The sequence below is a fragment of the Phoenix dactylifera genome, chromosome 1 (genome assembly GCF_009389715.1).
Source record: "Phoenix dactylifera cultivar Barhee BC4 chromosome 1, palm_55x_up_171113_PBpolish2nd_filt_p, whole genome shotgun sequence".
NCBI classification, from domain to species: Eukaryota; Viridiplantae; Streptophyta; class Magnoliopsida; order Arecales; family Arecaceae; genus Phoenix; species Phoenix dactylifera.
Window position 1 is genome coordinate 3,928,387 of NC_052392.1, and position 13,692 is coordinate 3,942,078.

Sequence of the window (13,692 nt, forward strand, 5' to 3'; positions counted from 1 at the left end):
AATTCGTCGAAATCCGATTCTTCCTCTTTTAACCATCTCTACAACTCTTATCCGACCCCTCTAGACTACATCCACCCTTTGTATAGCCTAATATCATCAAAAGACTAGATAGGGATGGATATTTACCTTTTTTTTTTGGAAATCGAGGTCCTTGCGTAGAGGAGAAGGAGATCTACACTTTTTCCTTCAGCTGGAAGTGCAACTGGAATCCCCTTCCTCCTCGAATCCCCTTCCTCTTCTTCTTTTTCTTCTTCTTCTTCTCTTTTTCTTTCTCTCTGTGTCGTCTGAGAACCCTCCCCCTCTCCTCTCTGTTTCACTCCCGTGAGCCGGCTCAAACCCTCCAATTAAATCACATCAAGATACTATTCATCCTTTCTTTAATATTATTAAATTTCCATTTTGCCCCTAACACTTCAACATATCTACTGTTATGCCATTAACTTTTGATTCCTTTCCAATTTTATCCTTACCACTTCAACGTATCTACAACTATGCCATTATCTTTTGATTTCCTTCCAATTTTACCCCTTATATCAATTTTAAAGAATTATTCTATCCCTTTTTATATATTAAAAAAAAAAAAATTTGGGTTATTACACATTCATTTATCTATATAAATCTTGAATCTCTTCATCCTCTATCATCCATATTCCTACATAGATATCAAAGTGCTCCATCCTCTATTACCTATCCATATGCACGAATCTCAAAACACTCTATCCTTCATCATCCAATATTTTTCCATATCTCAAAGTGCTATGTCCTCTGTCATTCATTTGCCTGCAAAGATCTGAAAGCGCTCCATTATTTATTATTCTTCTACTTGCATAGATTTCAAAGCGCTTCATCTTTTTTCATCAATCCACTTGCACAAATCTCAAAACACCATATATTTTATCATCCATATACTTATACAAATCTCAAAGCATTCCATCTTTTATTATTTATCTATCTACATGGATCTCAAAGCACTTATTTTTAATTTATGCTAAAATAAGGGCAGTCCTCGAATCTTCACGAATTTAAACTTTTGGTAGCTAATGGACAGTTTTTAAACTTCTAAATGTAAATAGGCTAAATTTGTAGTTGTATGTCTCTAATATTATTTTGTTCCATCTCGCGGACTACCTCAAGCTAAAATCTCACACAGGGAACACCGAATCCGACCAACCATCTCGGCTCGCCAAACTCCTGGACTCGAGAACGGCAACGCGTACCCCAACCCTCCTCCCCGTGCACGCACGGACAACCATTTTTTCGTCCCGGCGCATAACATTTTATATGCGACACGCTGTCTCATCCGTTAATTAATAAGAGACAGCGTTGCCCTTACGGGACGTAATATATAGGTGGACACGATTTATCCGCATACAATGTCTATGCGTTCACACCGTAAATCTCTTTGGCCGCGCCACACAGCATTAGCGTGATCAAGTTTCCAAAGAACTTCCAAAATGTCAACCGTCTGATCATTATCTGACGGATTAAAATGCTCCGAGGGCACGGAAGGTATCCTATACCAGTCTTGGGCGGTTGGGCCTTCTCGGCATCTCCGTTGGCGCCTCATTCTCTCTTGCTTGCGATTAGATGAGGGTAGATCGAAGGAGAGATCTCAGAGAGGGGAAGAACGAAACCCTAAACCTAGGTGGGAGTGGAACAAGTGTGGATACCGTGGCCACTGCTCGCCGGCGAGGGCTGCATGAGTAGGCAGGAAGAAGACGAGCACGGCGGCGATCCCAGGTTCCTCAAGTTCCCATGGGGTTGGTTATCCTGTCCTCCTCATGCTCTACTTCTGCTCTGCCGCCGCGTTCGCCGCGCCCCTCCTTCCTCTCTTCTGGAGCTCAGCCTCGCCGCCGGCTTATGTCCCTCCGACGGCTGAGGCCGAGGCCCCCCGGGTGCTCGATTTGCAGGTGAGTCTCTGTCATCGAATCGATGGTTTCCGATTGTTTTATAGTTTTGAGCTGGAAAAATCTTTTATTTTTATTTTTATTTTTTGGGTTCGGGGTTGGGGTATTATGTGGAACTAGTTCTTGTACAGGATTAATGCATATCCAACCATGGTTTATGCTCCAAATTCGGTGGAACTGTAAAGTTATTAGATTTTTGTTTTTGGATAGTATGGAGGCCACTCTGATTGGGCGTCAAGGTGCTTGTGATCAAGTGAAGTTCTATAATCCGTCATTGTATTTATTTATAGGCTTTCTTGACTTACTTTGAAATGTTTCAGCATTCATTTCCCAGTTCCCAGTTCCATGTATAAGGCCTGACCCTGACGGATCGTTTGGAAGCTTGCCTCCTTATTTTGATTTAAACGTTGATGTAGCTGCTGTTGTGTCATAATAATTTCCAATACATTAGCCCATGGATAGTTCTACTTTCATGGATCAAGAATTGGACAAGTAGTTGGAAAGTTGGAAAGAATTATCTAAAATTTGGGAAAGAACTATCAATTTATTGAATGTTTTCTTAGATGAGTTTGTAAGCAAGAATATATAGAACTGTAATAAATTGGTAGAGCAGGAGGAATAGTAGATAAAGAAGAAGATAAGGGGAAAGAAAAGAGTTTTGATTCGAGTGGCTGAAATAGGATGAGAGGAGATTATCGTATAGAGAATGAAGTTGAGATAAAGAGAGAGTAGAAAGATGTTTTTGGCAAGAAAGGGATCGAGTGCACTCTTTTCACCAGTCAGGCTATTATATGGAACAGGGAGGCCATTCTAAAATAAAATAAAAATCTCTTTTATTTTTTTACATATTTGTGGATTTGACATTTTCTACCTGAATGTCTCTTGGATTTAATTTCTAGAAAATAATGATTAGCACCTTATTGATGTATCGTACATCTGTCTGAACATGTCTGATGTTGTTCTGTATCCTTGTTGCAATAACATATGATTTCAGAGCATTTGATGGACATCTCTGGAGTTTTTTACCAGGTTGGGCAACTTCATTTCAAAGTGCTCTATCACGAATGTTGACATCGATTTTGAAAATGCGGCAACTGAGGATGAGGTCTCAGAAGACCTTCGATGCCTTCCATCCCTTCCATCAGGTTGCACCATTCCATATATACATGTCGCACCAGATATTCTTGATTCCAAGCCCTTATTAGCAACGGAAGAGACCCATGTAAAATCCCATTTTAAAACATTGCCGGTATGGTGTTCTTATTTATATTCACATTAATTACATCTTTTCTAAAAAATCAGAGCACATTTAGCTGATGTGATTTGCTAGTCAGTAGCTTAACACAATTCATTCATATTTAAAATTTCACTCCTCAGGTTTTGTCTGAAAGGGAACAGGAAACACTAGCAGCCACTCCAGCTCACCCTGCAGCTTTATATGGTAGGAAAAATTTTCAGTTAAAGTAACTTATGTTATTGTTATATTTTTTATTGGCTATAAGCCCCTTCCCTACTACTTTTATTCTGGAAAGATATATTGAGAAATAGTGAAAAATCATTTAATTATAAGTTCATAACCAATACCTCAGCATCTATCTAAAATCACTTTTAATTTTCTTGAGAAGATTTAAAGTCAGGAATTGGCAAAAATTCATTTAATCATGACCAACCTTGGCATCTATTTAATATTAGTTTTAGAATTTCTTTGGCCTTCTGTTCGGCTGTTCCTAGGCAGCAGTGATGGGTGGTATATCTGGTATTAACTTGTAGCAGAAGTTAATACCAGATCCAGATGTACCACTCTTCACTGCCACCCTAGGAGCAGCCATATGGAAGGCCAAGGAAAAAAGGGTGAAATATCCTCTTTTAGTAAATTTCACAGCTAAGTTTCTAAACATCATATGCATATATATAGTTATAGCTGAAACATAATAAAGTACAAGTGTACAACTCTCTATGCAATGAACATTTCCTAAGTGCACTATAGTAAATGTTCTTATTTTCCCCTCTAGCTCACCTAATATTAACTTTTATCATCATAGATATACATGACTTGTAAGTGTTCTAGTCATGCCATATGGCATCTTTTGTACAACATTCTTGTAATATATAAAGGGTCGTTTCAGCTTTGTATGCTAGCTGCTTGGTTGGAAATTTGGTGGAACAACTGTGGAACTTTGCTTGGCCTGCTTCTGTTGCAATTCTTCATCCAAGTTTGTTGCCTGTGGCTGTTGTGGGTTTCTTCACAAAGGTATACAAGTCATTTAACTTATTTGAATTTTGAAAAGAAGGTGGTTACAAATTTCATGATACACAGCTTTCAATCTTCATCGGGGCTCCAATGGTTGGCAAACTTATGGATCATTTTCCTAGAGTTCCAGCATATCTCAGTTTAAATTTTTTCCAGGTATGCTAATTTCCTTCTAAATATTCTTGTATCTCATGCCTTTAGGTTAGCGAGCTTCCATAAATTACATGCGCTTAGTTATAATTTTTTGTTAATGTTGAGCCACTGTTTATGGTTCCTCGCAAGGATAATGTGTTTGTTAACAACCTCATTCTGTCAGACAGCTGCTCAGTTATTGTCAGCTGCAATGATCATATATGCTCTCACCACCACACGCCGCATTACTACGTCTGCTGTGCTTCTCCAACCTTGGTTTATTGTACTGGTAGTAGCTGGGGCAGTAGAAAGGCTTGCAGGATTGGCATTAGGGGTTTCCATGGAGCGTGATTGGGTTGTGCTGGTAATTAGATGTTTTTACCTTTGCTGCTGCCTAAATCAATATTTTTAGCTGTAATTATGTTTATGTTATGCCCTGTTTCTCTGTGAAGTTAGCAGGCACAAACAGGCCAGTTGCGCTAGCCCAAGCAAATGCCATGCTTTGTCGGATCGATCTTCTTTCTGAGGTGAAAAATTCGCTGCTGCTTATAATTAGTTAAACCAATGCTGTTATATTTTTCAAGGGCTCATCCTGCCATAGATCTTTTCAGCTCTAAATGCAATTTCTATGAAAATATTTGTTCGATGGCCATACCTCATTATATATTTAAAATGCCTTCAGACACTTAAAAGAATCGAGGCTTATGACTTTTGCCATGCATTTTGTACTCGCAGAGATTAAATTTGCCTTTACAATGTAATTATTATATGGTAAACTGCAAAAGCCCAATATTTGTATGGTTTTGCTAATTCTTTAAATGCTTGGCTTGTTTGATCTTTTATCATTTTGCTGCATGATGCATGGTGACAATAGTTGACATAAAGTTACTTGTTTGGTTTATTCTTTGGAAATTCCTAGGTTCGCCAATTATTGCTGTCTTCTTCACCTTTTATTTAATAGATATATTTAGTATTTAGATATCAAGAATGTACCGCTTTTAATTTTTTGGGTAATTATTCACAAATGAATCTGAAAAAAAGATTTTCGTTTTGGTGACTTCCATGCATAAATGGCTTTATTGGATTTTTTTTAGGAATCTCTGAGTTAGTGGCATATTCCTCATGCTTGGGGCATTTATGCTGTGAGGAAATGCTAATTATGCTGCTAGTAATTATGGTGGTGTCTTTAACTTGTCCATGCATGCTTCTTTCCATTGACACACATTTCCAAATATTATTATTTAAATATGTTACTCCTCAAAATAAATTGCTGGATTGGCCTCTCAAAGAAAATTATTCATGTTCTGTCCGGCTGGTCCTCCCTGTAATATTCTGGTGGCAACAGACAATACCATATGAAATTTTGGTATCGCATTTGATATCATGCGCTGATTTTTTTTTGTAATGTTTCTTTCGTAATTTGACTTGTACTTGATTTGATATCTTCCCTTCTGTCATTTCCCGTCCTCCAGATTCAAAATAGTTAACTGCAGATTTGTCTTAGATGATTAATCCCTCATATATAATGTCATTTATATGCATGCCTACAGATAGCTGGTGCTTCGCTTTTTGGCATTTTATTGTCCAAGCACAATCCTGTGAGCTGCTTAAAGATTGCTTGTTGTTTAATGATATGCTCGCTGCCTGTTCTGGTAAATATTTTCTGGCTTTCTTGCGTGATATTTCAATGCTATAATAGCATCCTTGGGTTCCTATTCATCACGTTTATTCTTGCAGGTTATACTGGGGCAATTAGTCAATAGGTTTTCTGGTGATGTTCTTAATTGCTCTAGATATCCTAGTGATAAGTCTGACAGAGCTAGACCTCCGCCTGATGCTGGGAAGATAGGTGAATCTAGTTAACCGAAAATGTGTGCTTTTCCAAAATAAAATTAGAGATCATATTTCTAATGCTCTTTAACTTTTCAGTGAAAAATGGAATGGATGCCATCAGACAAGGCTGGAAGGAATATAAGCATCAGCCTGTTCTTCCCGCAAGTATTGCATATGTGCTTCTTTATTTCAATATAGCTCTTGCACCGGGTGCTATTATGACAGCACTCCTAACGCATCATGGTAAATTTTCCCTTTTTATCATTCTGTCTTGTCCTTCTGGCTGTAATCTGGCTTGGACATTAATCATAATTTGATGTCTCATTGTTTATTGGAATCGCTATTTCTCATGCATGATGATTTTTGTAAGAATAAATACTTGAATTTCTGTGCATTTTCCATGTATTGTCTTGGAATTGTTGAATATCAAGGATTCAGTTTTTGATGATCAGGTTCCTAGCAGTTGTCATCGTAACTGTCTGTAAAAAAGTGACCTGCTTCTAACCAAAAGCTATTTTAGCATGTTCCAGTTATGTTTTTAAAACCAGAATTCTGTTGACAGTACATGCATTCTTTGGATTGTTTTCTTAGTTATGTTTTCTTGTAGAATTGATTTGGTAAAAATTGGTGGATGTGCATTCTTGTTGCTATTATTTTCTTCATGTTATATTTGGTCTTTTATACCTGTTTTGGTTCTTTGACCAGCAAAATCTTTATAGGTTGGATCAGTCTGGTTGGTTTCAATTCTCACCCAAAATTCATATTTACCACATTGTTTTCATGTTGTTGATGTCTAACAGGGATAAACCCATCTATTATTGGTGGATTTAGTGGATTATGTTCCATCATGGGCTTTGCCGCAACATGCATATCTGCTACTCTAGTGAAAAAGCTTGGCATTTTGAAGGTTGTTCCCACCCCACCCCAAATACTGTCATTTGTGATTTCAAACAAGGCTGATTAATAACAAATAGCTTAATTTTACAGGCTGGAGCAGCTGGATTAATTTTTCAAGCCTTACTTCTAACAGCAGCTGTTGTTATGTATTGGACTGGTTCTATCTCCCAGCAAACTCCACTATTTATCTTCCTCTCTCTAATTGTAAGCGTCACAAACTTTTCTCCAGTATTTGATGTTTTTGCCACAAGCAGACTTTTCATCATTTTTAACGATAGACTAGAACCATCACATTTTTTGTGTTCTTTTTTATTTTTTAAAGTACCACCTGAATTATCTTAAATTAAAATCTTCCAGGATAATGTCATTTTATTTTAATATTTTTATATCTTTTTACAGGTATTATCAAGGCTGGGACATATGTCATATGATGTTGTAGGGACACAAATTCTTCAAACTGGGATTCCTGCTGCCAAAGCAAATTTGATAGGGACTACGGAAGTTTCAATTGCAAGCCTAGCCGAGTTTGTAATGTTAGGTGTTGCTATAATCGCAAATGATGTTTCCCATTTTGGTTTTCTGGCCATGCTTTCTGTTTCCTCGGTAGCTGGGGCTGCATGGATGTTCTGTCAATGGGTAGCTAATCCAACAGACGAGCATAGGAAACTCTTCACCTTTGATCCTCAGACATAATGCACAGTAAAGTCTTCCATGCTCTTGGTATTGCTGTGTTAGCTTTTATCTCTTTTTACTTGTATTAATTCATGATTATTGAAAAAAAATGACTTGGCATATAGCTCACCAAGCTCTCTTTTGCATTGATGTTAAACTCATGTTAAGGGAACTCTTACTTCTTAAATTTAAGAATGGTAAGCTGCCATTAACAACAAAAGGGATGTTGGCTTTCACCATGCATTAAGAAGTAGCAGTTGTTGATGCCATTAGAATATGCTTGCAAAATATTTCTGACATGTTGATTGGTTTTAACTTACCAAATTTCTACATTCAAAAATGTTCCAGCCGAAGTTAGTACCAAAAGGAGGTTATTTGTTAATAACTTATGACGATGTTCGTAACTTGTTAAAGAGGATATGAATGTCACCCAACTGCAAAACTGCAGAGCCCTGATAATCTGGTCATCTTTCAGTATCCAAGCTATTATGCAGATGCATGTGACTGTCTCATTATAAATCACTAATAGCTTATAAAGATTCTTGGAACTCGTAGTTGATGAGCATGCTGTGTCATCCAACTTAGCTTTGATAATCTGGCCATCTTTTAGTATCTAAGTTACTAAGCAGATGCATTGTCTCATTGGGAATCACCAATATTACATACGTACATACATAGTATGTATGTATGTAGAAAACAGAGGAGGGTCAACGTGACCCACCCCATGATTTCCTTTGGAATTTGACATCAAAGATTATAAGAGAGAGAAGTAGAGAAGAAGATAAAAAAGTACAGGCCAGTGAAAAAGGAAGTAGAAGAGATGAGGGAAGAGGGGAGATGGTGGCAATGAGAGATGAAATGGCCGAGGATGTCATTTTATTGGAAGGAGCTTCACTGAAGCCCGCCAATGGTGTGCCAGACAGGTTGAATCTTTGACGCTTGTTTGGCTGGCAGCAGAGGTCCATTGGATGAAGAGGCCACAGACTGTAGGAAGCGAGTCGGTGGCAACTGCAAGATTTATTTCTGCTGTTTCTTTCATTCTAATGGCGCCCTTAGAATGCATTGAGAAAGTTGCTCCAGCACCCCCCTTCTTTCAAACTCTTGCCTTTCTCAGACATAGTTTAGGGCATATGTTACTGCTTGATAAGTTGCTCCGGTATCCAAAAAGGGCCTTAGTGTCAAAATTATTATGCATTTGTAGCTATCTCATTGGGAATCATCAAAACGGGTCATTTTAGTTTGGGATGCAATCCTTTTTATCGGCTTTTATACTTTGATGATCTAGTATTCATTTTCTGACTTATATTTATGACTACCAAAAGTTGACTACCTTCATGGATGCTTGTGGCCTCACTGCTTGCAGAATGGCAGATTTTAGATATTTGACCAAGAGGTTGCCTATGATGCCAAAGGTGTGTCAGGCTAATCTGAGAACCGCTGTTGCTTCAGCTGGGGAGTTAAAATGGATAGCTATCACTCCAGTGGTTGTTCTCACAGTTGCTATGGAAGTTTCTAACCGCACCAAAGTTTCTAATATAGATGTAAAACCAAACCTACATGCATATCACAACATTTTAATTGGATCTCCAATTCAAAAATTGTCGTCTTCATACAATTATATGTATCACCATTTTTGTAAACTAAAGTTGTGGAAACAAATGCTATGCAAAAAATAATTCTTTTGTCAGAACCAGATGTGTGTTTCAAATTCTTTATCTGTACAGTAGTCTGTTTTGAACAAGCTCTCTGTAAGGCATGCTTGTGCCTCATGTTTTTAGGTAGACCAATCATTGATCCACATGCGATCCCTTTCGAGCCAACCTATCCTTGACGATTACAGAGAGCCAATCACATGAAAATTTTTGTTCTCTCCAGAGCACCTGACTTCCATAATGCTTTCATACTAATCACAATGCAGGAGTTGTAACATAACAGAAAGAGAATTTGTATTTTGCTGCTTTTTTTTTTCTTTTTTTTTTTTTTTATCGTGAAGCTTTGAGGGATAAGTAACCATGAAGTCAGCCTCTACCTTCTATACCTGCACTACAAGAAATTGTGAAAAATCCAGAACTGAATTTGTAGCATGAGAACTATACATCAGCATTATGCAAAAGCATAAAGCTGTGACATATATGCAGCTATGTTTCTTCCACATATTTCCTTCCACTCAAGAGGTATTGCTGTCATCCTTTGATGGCGTTATGAAGAAACAATAAGCTGTAATCGTTTGTAATCACTTTGGGATGCTACAGTACTTAGTAGGAATATTATGTTTCAATGAACTAACTACTAATTATGCTTCATGAGAATCTGACGAACTTTAGAACACAAGGTTACAGACATTGTGTTAAAAAGTAAAACAGGATAAAAAATATTAGACACAGACTTGGGAGAACTTTACTGAGTATGCATGAATAATAGATGCCAATAGGACTTGAGATGGGAATGTCTGAATTCGCTTATACTATTAAATACGTGTTGCTATCAGCTTCAAGAGCCTGACAGTGCAGGAAAAAAATGGACAAGTATCAAAAAGAAAATACAAACCACCAAAGATTTTCTAATACGCCCAGGAAAATCATCCACATAAACTGGTCGAAGATAAATCTTGATTTATCCAAGCATTATATAGACATATTCTTATCATCCCCCTGGATTCATGAGCTGGGAGAAACACAATGGAAACATATTACCGCCCTGTTGGATTGATGAGCTGAGAGAACACTACACTGTCATTTAGGCCATCAGATTCATCGCTCGCTCCGCTCCTTCCACCAAGGCTTTCAGTATGGCTGCCGCCATTGAAGCTGCTGCTGCTGGTAACTGAATTACAGTCTGCACCGATTCCGGTCGGCATCGGTTTCCCTCCTTCATAATGTTCTTGTAACTGAAGAGCAAACTCTAGATTCCACAACACATCCCCCATAGTAGGCCTATCAACACCTTGATCAGAGAGGCACTTCTCTGCTGTATCTGCAAACTTCTTCAAGCATTCTGGATCTATCTTTCCTTCAAGAACTGGATCAATAATATCCTCGAGAAATCCCTTCTTCTTGCAGTGCAAAGCCCAGTCAGCGAGACTCACCTGCTCCCTTGGAAGGCTTGGATTCAGTGCTGGCCTCGCACATAAGACCTCAAAGAGAACCACTCCAAAGGAGTAGACATCAGACTTATCCGTCAGCTGCTGCCTTCTGAAGTACTCAGGATCCAAGTACCCGAAGCTACCTTTCACCACTGTGCTGACATGAGTCTGACTCATCGTCGGCCCGGTCTTCGACAGCCCGAAATCCGAGACCTTGGCGACCCACTTCTCGTCTAAAAGAATGTTGGTCGTCTTCACATCCCTGTGGATAATTGGATACTTAGCTCCCGTGTGCAAGTAGTGCAGCCCCCTCGCAGATCCTATACAAATCTCCAGCCTCTGCCGCCATGAGAGCGGAGGCTTGCCGCTCTTGTACAGGTGCTCCCTTAGCGTTCCATGAGCCATGTAGTCGTAGACCAGGATCATCTCGCCGTCGTCCTCGCAGTACCCAATGAGCGAGACCAGATGCTTGTGCCTTAAGAAAATATAAAATATATAGATAAATTTTTCATAAACTTAACTTTTTGGAATAAGTGATGATTTTTACTTGATGTCAAAGTAAAGGTCCTGAGTTTGAACATTATCTCGGAACTCTTTAATTGTATTATTAAAAATTTTAATTTTATAAACTTAAACTTTTGGAATAAGGGGTGATAGCAACATGCCTGAGCTTCGAAAGCATCTCGATCTCGGTCTGGAACTCGTGAACGCCTTGCTCGGACGACGGGTTCGATCTTTTGACCGCCACTTTCAGCCCCCCGTCGATGACTCCCTTGTAGACCTTCCCGAACCCTCCGACGCCGATGACCAGCGACTCCTCGAAGTTCTTGGTGGCTTGCTTGATCTCGGCGAATGAGAAATGCCGGCATAGGCCTGCCGCCATCGTCGACAGATGGCTCGAGGCATAGCTCTTTCCGGAGATCGTCGATGTGTGAGAGTTTCCGTAGAGTGGCAACCAACCTGAGCCGCCCGTAGAGCCGCCCCCGTCGATCCTCTTCTTGCGCTGATACATGGCGAAGCAGATGGCGGCGAGCACCCCGATCGCCGCAGCGCTGCCGGCCGCCCCGCCGATCATCTTGGTCCTGGTCGATGAGTCCTTCCCGAACTCACGATCTTGCTCCCCTTTCGCCCTGGACATCGGAGACGGCTCCGGATTCGGCCCCGCCAGGTTTCCTGCGTTGCTCAATTTGAAAATCTCCAAGCCGTTCAAGATGGAGTCGTAGTACTCAGGCTTGGACGCCACCGAGGGATGCAGTGCCACCCACAGCTGCTTGTCCCCAGGTCCGCCGGCGACGGCCACAGCGTAGTCCTTGTAAACCGGCACGCCCTTCTCCGACGTCCATGCGAGAACGTCGGCGGCGGCAGTCGCCGTCTGGTTGTCGACAAATATATCAAACACCCTCTGATTGGGCTTGTCCAATTGAAGCTCGCAGAAATGCAGCCTGACGGCATAGGTGAAGTTCCCATCCACTTGGAAGACCCATGAGAGATTGTAGTTCAGGTTGATGGCGTTATCGGCCCCCATCGACCTCGCCGTCCGGTAGACATCGAGGGGAGCGATGTACTTCGAATCATCCGACGGGTACTTGATCTGGAGATCCTTTTCAGCGGCGAAGGTGATGCCGAAACCCGCACCGTATATGTACGGCGAGTCGTCGTACCAAGTCCGGCTAAGCCCGGAATCATTGCTCGCCGGAATGTACTGCCCACCGACATTCAATCTGTACATCACTTCGAGCGCGGATCTGCCGACATCCACGGTCGAATCGGAAAAGCCGACCAAGTCGGCAGGCTCGGAATAGATGTCGGGCATCGAAATGATCTCGATTCCGTTGACGAAGGCGTATGAGTTCTGGTGCTTGTCGGAGGGTGCGAAGGTGAGGCTGAGAGCTCCATCGGAGGAAGGCGGGATCGAGAATTCTTTGACAATGTAGGCTTGCGTCAGTGCCTGAGCGGTGACGTGCGCGCTGAAGTTGCGGAGGAGAGTGATCCCACCGGAGACGGTGACGGAGAAGTAGGCATCCTCCGGGTTGAGGTTGTTGTAGGTGGATGGATAGAAATGGAGGCGAATCCAATGGCGGTCCTTGTCGGAGACGGCGAACTTATACGTGGACTCCGATGTGAAGATCCGGGCGGTCATGTAAGGGACCGGGGACAGGAGGGACGGATCCTGGAATGCGGCCTGCGCCGCGGCGGAATTGCCGGAGGGGCGGAGTTTGGAGCCGTTGTCGGCGGCCCATTTCCGGTTGTCGGCGTCGGTGCCGTCGGCGGACGAGCCGCAGTTCAGGAGGATGGAGTCGGTGGGAGTGTAGGTGTCCGGAAGCGGGGCGGAAAGAACAGAGAGGAGGAGGGAGAAGGAGGAGAGAGCGAGCAAGGAAATGTGCATGGATTTCATGGCGTACAGGAAAACAAGGAAACGATGGGGGGTCAAAGTTTTCCTGTACGCCGGCGAGGGCTCTTTTTTGGGAATTGGGATTGGACTAAGCCATGGATTGGGTGAGAATGGAGGAGAGGGGAGAGCTTTTTTTTTTTTTTTTTTTGGTTGGTTATTTTTCTTTTTGTTTGCAGTGCTTTGATCGTTGAGAGATTTGAGGGGAGGAGAGTGAAAAACGGATGGCTTCGGTTTGTATTGAATGGCGAGAAATGCTTCATTCAAGAGACCGTGGAAAAAAAACGGTTTGTGCATCCATTTGGCCGAACGCCAGACTTTGCAACAATGGTGTGGTATTTGGTTCAAAATTTGGGCTGTTCTCCAATGTTTCAAGGGATGTTATGGTCGTTTGGAGAACTAGGAAGCAGAAAAGGCAACAGCCAAGAAGCCAAAATCTAGGTTGTGTTCAGTTGAATGTACCTGAATCATTGTATCTTGCTAGGGTGGTGCCAATTTGGGTAAGTTGGGTTCGGCAAAATGATAGTTA

General features: G+C 41.1%; 2 protein-coding genes across 4 annotated transcripts; one reads left to right on the forward strand and one right to left on the reverse strand.

Annotated features, from left to right (window-relative positions):
• The first annotated feature begins 1,515 nt into the window (after nucleotides 1-1,515).
• Nucleotides 1,516-9,844, forward strand: LOC103721015 (solute carrier family 40 member 2, chloroplastic). 3 transcript variants are annotated; one of them, XM_008811036.4, is made up of 14 exons: nucleotides 1,516-1,910; nucleotides 2,937-3,156; nucleotides 3,285-3,348; nucleotides 4,034-4,158; nucleotides 4,225-4,314; nucleotides 4,475-4,654; nucleotides 4,743-4,817; nucleotides 5,841-5,942; nucleotides 6,028-6,139; nucleotides 6,220-6,366; nucleotides 6,924-7,030; nucleotides 7,111-7,224; nucleotides 7,420-7,719; nucleotides 9,471-9,844. In XM_008811036.4, exons 1-13 carry the CDS (start codon nucleotides 1,756-1,758, stop codon nucleotides 7,711-7,713), a joined length of 1,785 nt encoding a protein of 594 aa, XP_008809258.2. In that variant the 5' UTR covers nucleotides 1,516-1,755; the 3' UTR covers nucleotides 7,714-7,719; nucleotides 9,471-9,844. The 3 variants fall into 3 exon arrangements, with proteins under 3 accessions (XP_008809258.2, XP_008809257.2, XP_017701652.2); XM_008811035.3 differs by lacking the exon at nucleotides 9,471-9,844 and adding an exon at nucleotides 9,056-9,387; XM_017846163.3 differs by lacking the exon at nucleotides 9,471-9,844 and adding an exon at nucleotides 9,056-9,385 and having other exon boundaries at nucleotides 7,420-7,740.
• A 263-nt stretch (nucleotides 9,845-10,107) lies between these two features.
• On the reverse strand, nucleotides 10,108-13,678 carry LOC103721014 (receptor-like protein kinase ANXUR1). Its single transcript, XM_008811033.3, has 2 exons — nucleotides 11,440-13,678; nucleotides 10,108-11,249 (listed from the first exon to the last, which is right to left on the reverse strand). The coding sequence occupies exons 1-2, from the start codon at nucleotides 13,458-13,460 to the stop codon at nucleotides 10,382-10,384; spliced, it is 2,889 nt and encodes a 962-aa protein (XP_008809255.2). The 5' UTR covers nucleotides 13,461-13,678; the 3' UTR covers nucleotides 10,108-10,381.
• Between the last annotated feature and the right edge of the window lie 14 nt (nucleotides 13,679-13,692).

What these genes read in the sequence shown, in the direction of transcription:
- LOC103721015 (XM_008811036.4), top strand. Translation starts at nt 1,756, where the DNA reads ATGGGGTTGGTTATCCTGTCCTCCTCATGCTCTACTTCTGCTCTGCCG. An exon ending in TTGTGGGTTTCTTCACAAAG is followed by an intron (nt 4,159 to 4,224) that starts GTATACAAGTCA and finishes CATGATACACAG; the next exon opens with CTTTCAATCTTCATCGGGGC. An exon ending in GCCTGATGCTGGGAAGATAG is followed by an intron (nt 6,140 to 6,219) that starts GTGAATCTAGTT and finishes TTAACTTTTCAG; the next exon opens with TGAAAAATGGAATGGATGCC.
- LOC103721014 (XM_008811033.3), bottom strand. Translation starts at nt 13,460, where the DNA reads ATGCACAAACCGTTTTTTTTCCACGGTCTCTTGAATGAAGCATTTCTC. An exon ending in GAGATGCTTTCGAAGCTCAG is followed by an intron (nt 11,250 to 11,439) that starts GCATGTTGCTAT and finishes TATTTTCTTAAG; the next exon opens with GCACAAGCATCTGGTCTCGC.